Below are 16,507 nucleotides of genomic sequence, written 5' to 3'. Positions count from 1 at the left end.
GCTGAAGACGTACAAACCTAGATCAAACTATTACAGAATCTTAGTTCATCTGAAACTTTGAAGAGCCACCACAAGTCCATGTAGACCATAGTAAGCTGGACGGACCAATGGTCACTGAAAGACAGCTTCCTATCAGCCCTTAATTCAGAACCACAGGGGCTAGAATCTTGCTCTGTGTTTAGAGGGGAAGAACCAGATGTTCCAGATGTTCTGCACACAGCCCAAGTAATTCACAGCTTTGCCTTCCCCCACACCCTACCCCTTTCTTTCTGCAAAAAAAAATTACCCATCGCCAAGTTAGGCCCTGTCAACTCGAATTCCGATGGAAGCCTCTCTCTGAGAGGAAAGACAAAGCCTACTGAGAAAGGAAAGAGAGAGAGACGAGGTTTGCAAGCTGCTCATCAACCGCTGATGAGCAATTCCGGGAAAGAGAGGAACATGTGGGAGGAAAAAGTGTTCTCCTCCCCTGGGAATAGCAGGTGGGCAGCCTGGCTTGATCTAAGGAGTAACAAGATTGTCGTTTGCTTGAAACCAGGCTGACAGCCAGCAGGTCGCTGTGGGCAGGAGGAAATGTATATGTGCCCTGCAAACCGAGGGAGCAAGCATGTCTATGCACAAATTGAAGATTTTCTTTCCCAACCATCCTGGTGTTTTCAAAAGGAGGTTTGAAACAGGCAAAAATTCAACAGGTGCTGCTTTCCACTCACTCCCTCGCATCCCATGGCGATTGTTGTGCTGCAGTGAGAGCTGGACCAGTTGAATTTCCTGCTGCTCATCCAGGAGTCAAATGCACAATGTTTTCATTGTGTTGTGAGCTCTCAGAGGTAAAACTCTGAAATGTTCCTTGTAAATATAAAAAAAAAAAAAATACAGGGAGGAAGGTCTCTCCTGACATCTTCTGTAATTCCGGGATGTCCCGGGGAAATCGGGACTCTTGAAGGATCTGAAAACGCTCAAGGATGCTGCTGAGCAGAGCCAGGGAGTGGAATAGCCAAGGGAGAGTTTGGAGAGCAAGGCAGAAAGGTCAAGAGGGCCACATTTGGCTCCTAGGCCAGCAGTTCCCCAGCCCTCATAAAGTCCCAGCTGGATCCCAGATGTGCTGCTGTCTCAAGGGCTTTGCTTGAATGTGGACAGTCTAGGACTGTGCCTCAGCGCCCCCTTCAGGCTCTAAATGGAACAGAGGATGTGTGCAATGTGGCAGGCAGGATGAAGACGCTCACTGATAGTCCAGGATGAAGCTCCCTGATTGGCCAGAACGGGCAAGATGCTGAAGCTCCCTGATTGGCCAGAACGGGCAAGATGCTGAAGCTCCCTGATTGGCCAGAACGGGCAAGATGCTGAAGCTCCCTGATTGGCCAGAACGGGCAAGATGCTGAAGCTCCATGATTGGCCAGAACGGGCAAGATGCTGAAGCTCCGTGATTGGCCAGAACGGGCAAGATGCTGAAGCTCCCTGATTGGCCAGAACGGGCAAGATGCTGAAGCTTCCTGAATGGACAGCTGCTGCGGTTTTCTTCTCTCTTCCATTTCCCTATATATTTGCAATCAGATCTTTTTATAATTGGAGACCTGAAAGGTTGTTTTCTCAGCAGCAGCGCTGAGAAACCCTGTCCAAAAGAGGTGAAAAACTTGAAGGGGCGGTGCAGAGAGGGTACAAATTTCTCCAGGCTGTCAAGGAAGGCCTGGCCTCAGCCGATCCCGTGCGGTTCGCCTCTTCCAGTTCGGCGGCGGGCAGGCGAGGGATCCTGATTGGATCTGACACTCCCTTAAACATTCAATCGGCTGTTATTTGTGCTGCTTTTAATCCTGACTCTGCATTGACAGTAATGAGTGCATCGTAATCCCGGCGAACAAATGAATGGTGTCAGGCTGGCTGCTCAGCAATTTATTGTCCTAAGAGTTGGAGAGACAGGATGAAGGGGGAGGGCGAAATTCAGATTTTCCAATGACTGCATGGGTGACCAGGAAGTGTGTGGCCAGGAACTTTGAATCTCTTCCAAAAGAATAAGGGGGTGCCTTAGTAGGGTATGAACATTCCTGTGGCTAAATTGATTTTTAAAAAGATCAGGCCTTCTGGTTGTTTGATTTGTACTTCTTTATTAAATAGATCCTTCCCAACCGACCTCTTGATGGAACTGTAGTACCCATAGCAAATAGGGAGCAGGCTCAAAAAAAAATGCTGTGCTGCACACCAGCCACTAGAGGGAGACACAGCACAGAAAGTCACATGGGGAGATGCCCCAGACCCCATCTGCACGAGAGATTTAAAGCAGTATCATACCACTTTAAACAATCATAACTTCTCCCCAACCCCCAGGAATTGCAGTTTAATCAGGGTGCTGAAAGCAGGGCCTTTGAAACAGATCTCAAGGCCCTGAAGGACGTTCGTATAGAGGGGCAGTCCTTCAAGTTACCTGGTCCCAATCCACTCATTTTTAAGGCTATATAAAGGTCGCTAGCAGCACTTCAAACTGGGCCCATAACCTATTGTCAGCTGCTGGGTGCCAGCCAGTAACTGGGTGGTGTTGTTTTGCACCGGTGTCCAAACCCTCTTTAGACAGCTTATTTACTGAAAGGGTTTTTATCCTGTTCTTCAGCCAAAAAAGGCTCCCAGGGCAACTTACAGACCACTCAAGAAAAGAGGGAGAAGTCCATCTCCTCAATTTACAATCTACAAAAGGCACGGCACAAAAGGAAAACTTATTGGGAGGGAGGAGGAAATAAGTGTGTTTGGTTAAGAGGAAAATAGGAACTGAGTGGAATTGGTTTTATTCTCGTCGCAGATAGACAAAACAGAAGACAAGTCGCTGGAGGAGCGTGGCCGGATCCTTATTTCCCTCAAATACAGCTCCCAAAAGCAAGGCCTGCTGGTGGGCATCATCCGCTGTGCCCATTTGGCTGCCATGGATGCCAATGGATACTCAGACCCCTACGTGAAAACGTGAGTAGCCTCCGTGCAAGTTTGGAGTGGCCAAGTGATTTTTCACCTGGTGATGCCCAGAATACTGGCATCCAAAGACCTCTAGTGCGGGGGGTGGAGTAGATGACCCTTTGGGTCCCTTACAACTCTACGAACCTTCAACCTGTGGGCATCATTAGGCGTTCCAGGCCTCCCCACATTAACATGAATGGTATTTTGTTGCGGGGGAATGGCACCATCCAGGCAAGACTTTAGGGGAGGCACACACCCCATGTGCTGGTCCAGGGGCTACCGAGAGGCGAGGTCCGAGTCCAGTCCGAGGTCGAGGGTGTGGTATGGAGGCTGTCCGTCAAAGCTGAAGTTGGGTCCAAGGCAGGGAGTCGGGTGAGGTCAGGAACTCTGGCAGAAGAGCAGGACAGGGTGCAGGCAGGAACAGGCTAGCAACAACGTTGCTCCCGCAACCTGGGGCTGGGGCTGGCTGGCTTTTATCTGCCCCGAGGCATAGGGCAGCCCCGGTCCACAGGTGACTCGCCTCTCCTGGCAGGGAGGCGAGCACTCCTCCTGCAGGAACTTAGTTCCCTCTGCCTCTCTGCCCTGAGCCTCTGCAGCTCAGGAGAGGCTGGAGGATTACCGGACCCAGAGGCAACCTCAGCTTCCCCTGATGGGGCTGAGAGTGGAGCACCTTCAGGCAATGGGTCCTCCCTCACCTCAGGAGCCAGAGCAGACTCAGCTGGTGCCTGCACCTGAGGATCCAGCACAGGTGAGGACCCTTCAGGCTCAAGCCCCAGCCCCGGCTCAGCTGGTTCTGGAGGCGGGGACTCCTGTGCAGGCTGGGATTCCTCAGGTTCAGCTTCCGAGTCCGAATCCCAGGCCATCACACCCCAACAGGAAGATCCTGGTGCCTTTGGGCAAATGAGGTATTGATCCACCAACCTCACTGTGCCTTCAGCCAGCCCAGTCTGCCTGCCAGTCCAGGGGACTGCCCTGCCTGTTAGTTTCCTCCTCCTTATATTCTCATTGTCACCCCTTGGAGAACTCAGCAGGGAAGAGGATGGTGGCAAGACTAGAAGGAGCCTTTCACTGGCTCTGCAGCGCCCCCTGCTGTTGGGCTCCTTGCCTTCCAGCCTATCATTCCCAACGGGGAATAAACTAGAACCAGGTGGCTCTGCCTGTCTGGCTCCACCTACTGTTGGTTGCAGGAAATGCAGTCTATTAATAAACAAATACATACAGCCATTAGCCACACAGACACACATACCCGGTGTGCCTATTTTTGTGTGTTGAGAACCTGGCTTAAGTTATCCCATTGGTGGAGAAATGATTAGCTTCCTCAGAGCTGCAAACACACACTGCGTGAAGTCCCCAAGCTCATTGTTATTCCGTTCCAGGCTCCAGCTGTTACCCGGGCCCCGTGATGTTTCGATATGAATTTCTTGGAGGTTTTAAAAAACAACAACCATCCTCATTGAATAGATATTGCAAATGTTTACATGCAGGAAATCACATTTGGCTGTGTTCCTTCAGGTCACATGGCGCACTATTAAGTGGTGGTAGAAAAGGAATTGTGATCATTGTTGCTGCTGCTGCTGCTATTATTATTATTACATCTATATCCCATCTTTCCTCCAAGGACCTCAAGGTGGGAGATGAAGGTCTCCTCGTGTCCCATTTTATCTTCATAACAACCCTGTGAGGTACGGTAGGCTGAGAAATGGAAGCAGGCCCAAAATCATCTGGTCAGCTTCATGGTTGAGGGGAACCCAAGTCTCTCTGGTACCAGCCTGGCAGGTTTGCATTGCAGGCCTACCTAATTCACAGGACACGGGTGGCGCTGTGGGTTAAACCACAGAGCCTAGGACTTGCCGATCAGAAGGTTGGCAGTTCGAATCCCCACGACGGGGTGAGCTCCAGTTGCTCGGTCCCAGTTCCTGCCAACCTAGCAGTTCGAAAGCACGTCAAAGTGCTAGTATATAAATAGGCACCACTCCGGCGGGAAGGTAAACGGCGTTTCCGTTTGCTGCTCTGGTTCGCCAGAAGTGGCTTAGTCATGCTGGCTGCATGACCCAGAAGCTGTACACCGGCTCCCTCGGCCAATAGAGCGAGATGAGCGCTGCAACCCCAGAGTCGGTCACGACTGGACCTAATGGTCAGGGGTCCCTTTATTTTTACCTACCGTATTTTTCGCTCTATAAGACGCACCAGACCACAAGACGCACCTAGTTTTTGGAGGAGGAAAACAAGAAAAAAAATACAGCGGTACCTCGGGTTAAGTACTTAATTCATTCCGGAGGTCTGTTCTTAACCTGAAACTGTTCTTAACCTGAAGCACCACTTTAGCTAATGGGGCCTCCCGCTGCTGCCTTGCCGCTGGAGCACAATTTCTGTTCTCATCCTGAAGCAAAGTTCTTAACCCGAAGCAATATTTATGGGTTAGTGGAGTCTGTAACCTGAAGTGTATGTTACCTGAAGCGTATGTAACCTGAGGTACCACTGCGCAGCCTGCATTCGCTCCATAAGACACACACACATTTCCCCTTACTTTTTAGGAGAGAAAAAGTGAGTCTTATAGAGCAAAAAATACGGTAATTCACACTTCCTCCCCTCCCAAAAATAAATGAATACATAAACTGAAACATGACTATTATTCAAAATTCACACCTCTCTGGATTTCACGAGTTCGCCAATTAAATAATACGTACAGACATCCTTGTATTAGAACAGCATTCTTCAACATTGTGTCCCCAGCCGTTGCTGAAATCTAACTCCCATCATCCTTGATGATTGGCTAAGTTGGCTGTGGATGATGGGAACTTTAGTCCAACTGCACCTGGGAACCCAAAGTTTAAGAACACTGTTTTAGGGGGAAATGGGCATAAAGAGGCATGTGTAAGAGAAAGCAACATATAAAATGCATTAAATTGGGGGGAAATTGCTTGCAGGGGTGTGTAGAGAAATTTGCACTAAAATGCTGACAAATTGTCACGAGTACTTTTTTAAAAAAATGCAGACTGCTGCAGGGATGTGGAGAAGAGAAATTCAGATTGGGGAAGATGGGAAACCAAAATTGATAGGTTAAAGCATCACTGTGTGCCAATTATTGATTGATTGCCTTCCACATGTGCATGAAAATAGCAACAGATATCTCAGCACTTAAAATATTCAAACAGTGTGGTATAGTCAGGTAACGTTGTGATCTGGACAATGGCGATTAAATAAGAAGCAAAAAACGCTTTGCCTTGAACACTCATAGATTCTATATTTGTAATATTTTGTCGGGTCTGGTTTATTTACCAGTCTATAAGCTGAGGCTACTGGGAGCAAACAGGCACTTCCACCAGCAGGCAGCATGGTTTATGCAGCAGATCCCCAGATCCCCTCTCTCGGTTTCAACTCGATTTGGAAATGTGTGCTTGGTCTTCCTCAATATTAAGCACTGCTCCTTTTATCCAAGGCACGAGACTCTTTAAGTCTCACACCTGCAGGTCCAGGCAATGCTCAGAGTCCTTTATTCATTTACATGTGGATATTTATATCCCTTTACCCTTCACTGTGGTACGCGGGTGGCGCTGTGGGTTAAACCACAGAGCCTAGGGCTTGCTGATCAGAAGGTCGGCGGTTCGAATCCCCGCAACGGGGTGAGCTCCCATTGCTCGGTCCCTGCTCCTGCCAACCTAGCAGTTTGAAAGCACATCAAAGTGCAAGTAGATAAATAGGTACCGCTCCAGCGGGAAGGTAAACAGCGTTTCCGTGCGCTACTCTGGTTCGCCAGAAGTGGCTTAGTCATGCTGGCCACGTGACCCGGAAGCTGTACGCCGGCTCCGTCGGCCAATAAAGCGAGATGAGCGCAGCAACCCCAGAGTCAGGGGTCCCTTTACCTTTACCCTCACTGTATGTGTTAAAGCAGGGATGTGGCCCTCTAGGCCTTCTGTGTGGCCCTTGGGGCTCCCACTCTAGGCCCCTCACCCAGCTCCACCCCCCACCAGCCCTGCATTGCACCTTAATTAAGTATATTTGCTTGGCCAGAAATGTGTCCTTGGATTGTGATAATGCCTTTTCTTGCCCAAATATTGCTATGCGTGTATAAATCTGTGAATTTTGCCTGGCTGGAATATAGCTTACAGTGCGCAGGTGAGAGTCACACCTGTGGCTCCGCCCCTTTTGCCTCTGGCCCCTCCAGCCCTGGGCACATGGGCCCCTGAGAGCCGCCAGCGAGGGAACACAGCCCCCAGCCTTGCAAAGATCCCCCCCCTTTGCGAAAGTTGCAAAAGGTGGCTTACACAAGGAACATGACACACACACAAAAAACCCCACCACAAAACGGAATGGAAACCAACAGAGCAATAAATACGTTTCAAGAACGCAGTAATAAAACGATGAAGGCAGAATTAAACAAAAGCCCTAGCAGTGTTGAAAAATATCCCCAGCAGCCATAAAACAGCATCCTTGCTTAATTAAAAGCGCCGAGAAAGGAATCCTTCGAGCCCTGCACCTCAAATGAAGCCTGCAAATCTCTGTTCACTTTCCTGGGGTGTCAGCCCCATGGAACACAGTTTGATTTGTTTCCGAATAGATTTTTTATAAAATCTTCCTTAATTATTTTTAGAAACATAATCAGAACACACACACAAGGTTAAAAAGAACCTTGCATCACCCTGCTCTGGCTTCCCCAACCTGTTGTTCTCCTCCAGCTGTTTCTAGATGTCCTCCAGATGTCGGCCTCAGGCAGGATGGCCAGTGGCCAGGAATTATGGGAGTTGTAGTCCAACAGCACTAAAAAACAAACAAACCTGGAAGTGCTGGGGATTAAAACTGAGGTCTTCCACTGAAATAGAGTCGAGAGTGGATTTCATGCTCTTTATTCAGCTCATAGTGGTGAGGAGGAATGGAAGTTCCCCCAGAATGTCTGTTTTATATACATTATTTACGCATTGGCCCCACGTGATTGGCTAATTCCGGGATTCTCCTGTAGGCTAATCAGGTTGCGGATTCACTTCCACCTGGAGCTAGATTGGGTAGCTCCGATGGACCAATCAGACTGCTGCATTCTGAATCCTATTGTTCTAGGACCAATCAGACTGCTGCATTTTGGATCCTATTCAACTCAGTACATAACACCCACATTCAAAACATGTGCTCTACCACAAATCTATGGCTGTACCTCTTCTTTAGTCTACTTAAAAGTTTAGTTAGTGGCATAGCTGTCAACCGTCCCTTATTTGGTGGGAAAGTCCCTTATCCCAGCGCTGTGTCCCACTGCGGTCCCTTATTGATGATGTCCCTTAAATTTCCCAGGTTTCAAATGAAGCAGCTCCTCTCCCTCCCTCCCTGCTGGCCAGGGAGGAGGGAGGCTCCAGCTGTGTTGCTTGGCTGCGTTGCTCATCCAAGAAAGAGTCTAAGAACGACTGGGGGGTGGAGCTTGCATGCCTTGTGCTGATCAAATCGGCCGCGTTGCCTGGGGACTCGCCTTTGCTTAGCGCTTCCCAGCAGAGAGGTGACGGTGGTTTTCCTTGCTGCATCCCCTTTGCCGGGTTGCTGCGCTGTGGGAACCACCGCTTGAGGCTTCGTTTGGCTGCTGACTGGGCTTTCTGCCTTTGGCTTGGAGGGGCTCAGAAGCTGAACATACCTGTGCTTGGAAAATCCCTTATTTTGGGTGCTGGTCCCTTATTTTCAAGGCTGCTGGTCCCTTATTTTCCAATCTGTAAGTTGACAGCTATGGTTAGTGGTAGCCTGTGCCCATAGGGACTGAAGGGGCCAGAAAGCCAATGGACTCTATTCTGCCTGGAGTCCAGTGTTCAGTTCTGGGCACCACAGTTTAAGAAGGGTGTTGATAAGCTGGAAGGTGTGCAGAGGAGGGCGACAAAGATGATTATGGGTGTGGAAACCAAGCCTGATGAGGAGCGCTTGAAGGAGCTGGGTCTGTTTAGCCTGGATAAGATAAGGAGGGATAATCTTGGTTTTTGCTTATAGTACGGAAGTCACTCTGGAAACCATAAAAAGCGCATAATGGAAACGGCCACAATCCTGGAGAGGTGTGGGGAGTTGGGAGGACCGACTCTTCTGTTTTGCACACCTTGCCTTGCTTTCGGCGGGTGGGCCAGGCAGCCCTTTAAAGGCTTTGCGTTCTGTGCCTCGCCTGCCCACGATGTGTTTTGTCGGAGACAATGCAGAAGTCGAGTGAGCCCGTGACAAAGAGAGAAGAGAGCAGGGAAGAACGGAGCAGGAACAGATTGGTGGAAGTGAGAAAGCAACGGGAGCTGAATCACGCCAGTTGTTTGCCGTGCACAAGACGGGGGCGGGAGATTTCGTCGCGCAGAAAAAAACCCACAACCGCCTCAGAGTGCGTCTTAGTTCAGAGTAGCAATTGCATCCTTATGTTCTCAAGGAAAACAAAGTGTTGCTCAGAAGCCCTCAGCCTCTGGAAAAAGCTTGGCGATTAAATGATAATAACCCTTGCAAAAATAAGGCCACAGAAGAAGGCGCAAGACCACACACACAAAAATAATGGGTGGGTGGGTGTCATTTTCAGGACCAGGGCAAGGATGAAGCCCAAGGGATGCTATGCCTTTGGGGCAGTTCTTTGGGGGCCACATGCTGGTGGCGTGTGTGTCCGGCAGCAAAAATGTCCTGAACGACACATAAATGACTCTGTAAAACTTAATTTTTTTCTAAACATCTCCATCTGGGCACAAGAGAGTGTTGTAAACAAAATCTGCCCCTTTTCCCTTATGGGGTATCCAAGAGCCCATATAGAGTCCTTAGGTAGGTTCCCTATTGGTAGGAGAAAATAACAGAGGCCAACCAGAGAATATTGAGAAGCAAAGCAGCTAGTAAGCCTGATCTTTATTGATCTGTTGCAACAGGGTGCTCCCCTCACCCGCAGGAAAGGAGGAAGAACCACAAACAAAGGTGTGCCTGCCCTTATATAGACATTTTAAATTGCCTTCCCTGGAGCTCAAGGCCACCCCTCCATACATCATACATACATCACAGAAAGGGCGGTCTACAGCAGAAATCTGAGTGCTTTGTTTACCCCGTCTGCCAGGTTACCTGTTTAATGGTCACTTGATTGGATTGCCTAGGGAGCCTGGCCAGTCTTTTATAATGATAACTACTTAGTTCCTGAGCCAGGTCAGGCTCACACCCTATTCATATCTTTAATGTGCCCTTAAGACAGGATTTGTGAAGGAAAAGACAATGGGGAGGCTTTTCCATTTTCCTTTGACCTTGCAGAGAAATAATTGAGGTCAGTTTGGGAATCAAAAATGGTTTCAGGTCGGTCTTCCTGTGCTGATCTATGTACGTGCTTGGTTGGTACACTTATGAACATTTAACATATATCTAAGACCCCAAAGAGGGATGTGGGTGGCGCTGTGGGTTAAACCACAGAGCCTAGGACTTGCCAATCAGAAGGCTGTGGTTCGAATCCCTGCGATGGGGTGAGCTCCCATTGCTCCCATTGCTCCTGCCAACCTAGCAGTTCGAAAGCACGGCAAACTGCAAGTAGATAAATAGGTACCACTCTGGCGGGAAGGTAAACGGCGTTTCTGTGCGCTTCTCTGGTTCGCCAGAAGCGGCTTAGTCATACTGGCCACATGATGTGGAAGCTGTACACCGGCTCCCTTGGCCAATAAAGCGAGATGAGCACCGCAACCCCAGAGTCGGCCACGACTGGACCTCATGGCCAGTGGTCAAGACCTCAAAATTCCTATCACAAGAGGCAGTATCATAATTCAGGGACACATTCCAGGCGAGAGAAAACACCCAAGGGCACAGAACAAGGCTGGAGCCCAGCAACACTGGGGAGGAGGCACAAACTGCCCCCTCCTTGCTGCAAACGAGAGATGGAGGAATGTCTCTCTTTGAAAGAGGCATCCACGCCTGAGAGAGGGGAACACCTCTTCTTTGACCAGGGACAGGGGAACCTGTGGCCCTCCAGCTGTTGCTGGTCTCCAGCTCCCATCAGCCCCAGCAGACAGCATAGCCGGTGACCAGGGACGCTGGGAGTTGGAGTCCAGCGATATCTCTCGGTTCTCCATGCCTGACACAGAGCCGTTCTGGGGTGTTCAGCCGTGGGAGAACAGTGACCACTACTGGATGGTGGTGGAATGGCAGCCAGTTAAACCTTTTCCCCCAATATCGCCAATCTTTCTTTCCTTGTTTTCTCTCCTCTCTTTGCTGCTTCCTTCCTCTCCCTCCCCACCCCCACCCCCGTCTGTTTGCCCTGCCTTGACAAAATTAATTGATCTCATTAAGATATGCAAACGAGGCAGCAGCTGCAGTTTGCCTTTCCTGAGGAGTGTCGATTTCCCCCCATCCCAACTGCCACCACTTCAGCGGCGTAATCTGGAGATCATATTTATCGAACGAGGATCACGGGCCAAGCTTGCTTCTAGGAATCATAGAGAGTGGGAGGTGGGTCCCCTAGAGGGCATCTAGACCAACCCCAACACGTGTAAATTAAGTCCAAACAGAACCCCCCACAATTTCACTAGAATTCTTTGGAGGTGCAGAAGGTTCCTTCCCCAATCCCAAAATGGGATAAGGTGGTTTGGGGGAGTCCAGTTCATAGCTTTCGGAGAGGAGGAGGAGGAGGTCCCTAGCTTCACACTCTACACAGAGGCCAGGGCTGGAAACGGACTTGCCATTATTTCATTGCCATCTACTTTTTATCCTGCATTGCAAGGGGTTGGACTACCGTATTTTTCGCCCTATAAAGGTAAAGGTAAAGGTAAAGGTACCCCTGCCCGTACGGGCCAGTCTTGACAGACTCTGGGGTTGTGCGCCCATCTCACTCAAGAGGCCAGGGGCCAGCGCTGTCCGGAGACACTTCCGGGTCACGTGGCCAGCGTGACATCGCTGCTCTGGCGAGCCAGAGCCACACACGGAAACGCCGTTTACCTTCCCGCTGGTAAGCGGTCCCTATTTATCTACTTGCACCCGGAAGTGCTTTCGAACTGCTAGGTTGGCAGGCGCTGGGACCGAGCAGCGGGAGCGCACCCCGCCGCAGGGATTCGAACCGCCAACCTTTCGATCGGCAAGTCCTAGGCGCTGAGGCTTTAACCCACAGCGCCACCTGCGTCCCCCCCCCCCAAAAAAAACTTTTTCCCCTCCAAAAATGAAGGGGAAATGTGTGTGCGTCCTATGGGGCGAATGCAGGCTTTCGCTGAAGCCTGGAGAGCGAGAATCGTCAGTGCGCACCGACCCCTCTTGCTCTCCCGGCTTCAGGAAGCTATCCCGCCGGGCACGTATGGCTTGGGGCAGCAGCCTGTAGCCCAAAGCACGGGGCAAGCTGCGGAACCCGCTCCGTGCTTCGGGCAGATGTTGGCAAGCCTTGCGCGCTGGGCTCGCAAGGCTTGCAGGCAGTAGCCTGTTCTGGGGGCTGGGGTCGGGGGAAGCTCGGGCTTCCCACATGCCAGCCCTGCGCCTGGGCGGGAAATATTTTTTTTTTCTTTATTTCCCCCCCCCCCAAAAAAAAAACACCTAGGTGCATCCTATGGGGCGAAAAATACGGTAGATGACCCCTGTCATCCCTTCCAGCTCTTCTAAGATCTCATCCCTCTTCTAATAATAAAATAAATAATAAAATTGTATTTACATGTCACCCCCCCCCCCAGCCGAAGCCAGGCTCAGAGCGGCTAACAACAATAAAAGTAACACAACATTCTAAAACCAATTCGTTTTAAAACCAATTCAAAATCAAATGAATGGCAACCATTGGGCTAGAGTTCTGTGAGGATTACCAAAGGAGGGGGTCAGGCTGTGCCTTGGCCAAAGGCCTGGCGGAACAGCTCTAAGGCAGAGTGGGGAACCTCTGGCTGAATCCGGCCCTCTGTGCTTCTCTATCTGGCCCCCAAGACTCTCCCCAGGCCATTTCCCCTCTCATCATTTGCTGGCCCCACTCTATCCCCCACCCACAAGGGCTGGGTTCAGAGGAACCACCTTGCCCCACCTTGGAAGCTTCCTTACAAGCAAGTGGAACCATCAAGCTAGAAAAAATATCCCATATGTGCTCTGAGGAGTACCTTGCAGGATCTCTCCCACTCTCCTCCCCCCGCCAGTTTCCTCCCCACGACCACCCTGTGAGGTAGGGCAGGCTAAGGTAAAGAGTAAAGGGACCCCTGACCATTAGGTCCAGTCGTGGCCGACTCTGGGGTTGCGACGCTCATCTTGCTTTATTGGCCGAGGGAGCCAGCATACAGCTCCTGGGTCATGTGGCCAGCAGGACTAAACCGCTTCTGGCGAACCAGAGCAGCGCACGGAAACGCTGTTTACCTTCCCGCCGGAGTGGTACCTATTTATCTACTTGCACTTTGACGTGCTTTCGAACAGCTAGGTTGGCAGGAGCAGGGACCGAGCAACGGGAGCTCACCCCGTCGCAGGGATTTGAACCGCTGAGTAGGCTCTGTGGTTTAACCCACAGCGCCACCTGCATTCCTAGTACAGGCTAGGAGATAGTAATTAGCCTAGGGTCCCCTACCTCTGCCAGAGAGCTTTGTGGCCATTTAGGGATTCAAAGTTGGGTCTTGCCGCTCTGCCCATCACTTCTTCCCAGCCCTGAGCTTCTGCTTCTGCGAGTGTCTGTAATTAGGCTGATTTGTCCCGAAAAATAATAGTGCAGAAGCCTTTGTTGCTCCTCTCACCTGAGCTACTCTGCCAGAAGCAGTCCATCTGTTCCATCAGTGTGGCTGATGGGTAATTATCTCCATGGCTGCTCCGAGGGAGGAGGAAGTGGTAATTAGATTCGGAATCTTTTCTGGGAAGCTGAGCTGAGTCACAGTTCAGGGTGCAAAGTGGCTGAGTCAGCAATTTGCATGATGGCCAGAGCAGAGGATGGATGGACACCGTAGGGTCTGTAGTTAGGACCAGAGGTGTGCTTGTCTGGGGTCCGTGGGGAGGGCGAGTCAACGACCCATTACTATTTTTGCAGCAGGGAGGCTGTCTCCAGCATGCTAGAACCGCCCAACTGGCACGAAAGGGGAGTTTTTAAGCCACTGGGAAGAATTCTTTGTTTGCTGGCTGGGGCCATTCAGTCAAAGGAAGTGAGTCAGTTGCTGAGGAGAAGGCTCCTAGAGTCCCTCTGGAAATGGCACATAGGAAAAACACTGACGTGTGGAGTTGTTCTTCTGCCCCAGCATTTTGGAACATTGAAAAGACAAGGGGATTCAATTTCAAGAGAATGAGGAGCGCAAGTTTTGTTAGGTGCAATGAAACCGTGCAGAAAACACAGCTCATGTCACTCCCAAAGAAGGTATCGGAGCACTCCACAAATCATTTGCTCCTGTATGTGCACCGTACAGTTGTCGATTTGGCCCCACTAATTATTGTTGTTGTACAATTACGAGGTTTTTGTGTGATCCTAGCAGGGCGTGTGGCTGTGGCTATCATGTAGGGATCCAGCACTTTTGAATTTGCCACTGCACTGCTGCCTAGGACCGAAGAACAAGCTGGGAGTCAGGATCGAAGGACAAGTCAAGGATACAGTAATGCACAAGAGCTCAGCAAGGTCTCGGTGCCCAAGGGAGGCTCAGCTGGGACAAGAAACCCATCCTTTGGTTCCCATCTGCGCTATACATTTTAAGCACTTTTCATAGTACTCTAAACAGTCATGGCACACACACACCCAAAGATTCCTGGGAAGTGTAGTTTGTTAAGGGTTCAGAGCGTCGTTAGGAGACTTTTATTACCCTTAACGAGCTGCAATTTCCAGAGTGGTTCAGCAATCTATACCTCTTCCCAGGGAACTCTGAGAATCGCTCCACACACACATCCCAATCACTTCTGAACCTTTTCCAACATTTATGTTGCTGCGGTCAGTTGTGAGTACAATAAGAGTATAATAATAAGTGTGATCACTGGGTTGTAAGCATAATCACGACAATAATAAGAACTGTGATGACTGAATTATAAACATGGTTTGTAGTTTAGTCGTTTAGTTGTGTCCGCCTCTTCATGACCCCCTGGACCAGAGAACGCCAGGCACTCCTGTATTCCACTGCCTCCCACAGTTTGGTCAGACTCATGCTGGTAGCTTCGAGAACACTGTCCAACCATCTCGTCCTCTGTCGTCCCCTCCTCCTTGTGCCCTCCATCTTTCCCAACATCAGGGTCTTTTCCAGGGAGTCTTCTCTTCTCATGAGGTGGCCAAAGTACCGGAGCCTCAGCTTCAGGATCTGTCCTTCCAGTGAGCACTCAGGGCTGATTTCCTTCAGAATGGAGAGGTTTGATCTTCTTGCAGTCCATGGGACTCTCAAGAGTCTCCTCCAGCACCATAATTCAAAAGCATCAATTCTTCGGCGATCAGCCTTCTTGATGGTCCAGCTCTCACTTCCATACAATTATTGTTTTGTGGTGCTCTGCCCTGTTATTTTGTACGGAGAGTGGTCTGCACGTTTTTAAACTAAACAAATAAATGATGGTGTGACTGTAAGTATAATAACGGTAATAATTTATTATTGTTATGATTGGCTTGTTAAGAATATAACCAGAGCAATCATCTGTTGTCATGAATGGATTGCAAGGAGAGTGTTTGTGGGCTTCCCATCATGTTGGCCACTGTGGGAACAGGATGCTGCAGTAGATGGGCCACTGGCCTGATCCTGCAGGCTCAACTTAATATCTTCAGGAGAAGAAAGGGCTGAGGAATAAACCCTACACAAATCTGGAGTGGAGTCCCTAAGACATCTGGCAGCTCCTGCAGCCAAGATGGTGCCAAAAATCTTCCTCTGCTTTTCTTTGGTTGAGAGGAGGGGGGGTCTTGTTGTCTGGGCAGCCCAGGACCCCCATACACACTGCCCAGGCTTGCGCCCCAGGGAGGTTACTTCAGTACTGCTTGATTTCACCCCTGGAGGTGCACTCCATTGTGTCTCGAGACAGACGGATGCCAACAATTATCTGTGGTGGTTATCGCAACTATCATTTGTGAGTCGAGGACCCGCCACCCGCATAGTATAATAAGTCACAAAGACACAATATTTTAGGTTAATGGGCAAAATTAGGCCACAGCTTTTATTGGTTACAGCATGTGAGTAGTATTGGCTTAGGCACTGGATGAAACAGCAATACAAGACTCCACCCCGCTCAGCCAGGAGTCGTATCAGGGTTAACAACCAATGGGAGGAGCCTGTTGGTGCAAATACAACTGGAAGCTCCCCTATGATGTCACCAGGGGTCGTGCCATGGCCCTAGCCACCAGCAGGGCATCGGACAGGATCCACGACCGCCGGATTCCTTTAACGGAATATCCAAAAGAGGAGGGATAGATGATGGCTCATACCCAATCCTCCAACACAGAACACATATTCCAGTGCCTAACCACAAATACCAGAAAGTTGTGACAAATTGCTACGAGGTAATGGATAAAAAAGTCCTACCAGGCCCTTGGGCAACCAAGGCAACCAACTGAAGTCAATAACAAGGTCAATACACAAAAAGAAGCTGACCTAAAAGGGAGGGAGGGAGATCCGAAGAAAGCAGGGACAGACTGGGAGCTGAGCGCTGCCGCGGCTGTTTAAATGCGGCCAGCCCCGCCCACCAGCCAGCCCTATTGGTCGGCTGGAAGGCTTGGCCGCGGCAGCAGAAGCAATCAGGA

General features: G+C 50.1%; 1 protein-coding gene across 1 annotated transcript in view; it reads left to right on the top strand.

Annotated features, from left to right (window-relative positions):
- Positions 1 to 16,507, top strand: part of DOC2B (double C2 domain beta) — a 137,250-nt gene that overhangs the window by 109,013 nt on the left and 11,730 nt on the right. The window contains exon 6 of the mRNA XM_083715238.1: positions 2,783 to 2,940. Within this exon, the coding sequence (XP_083571364.1) occupies positions 2,783 to 2,940 (158 nt within the window). The remainder of the gene's footprint in view (positions 1 to 2,782; positions 2,941 to 16,507) is intronic.

The sequence above is a fragment of the Podarcis gaigeae genome (genome assembly GCF_964106915.1).
Source record: "Podarcis gaigeae genome assembly, chromosome: 15".
In the NCBI taxonomy this organism is placed as follows: Eukaryota; Metazoa; Chordata; class Lepidosauria; order Squamata; family Lacertidae; genus Podarcis; species Podarcis gaigeae.
The sequence above is the reverse complement of the archived record's forward strand: the minus strand, read 5'-3'. Positions and strand labels throughout refer to the sequence as shown.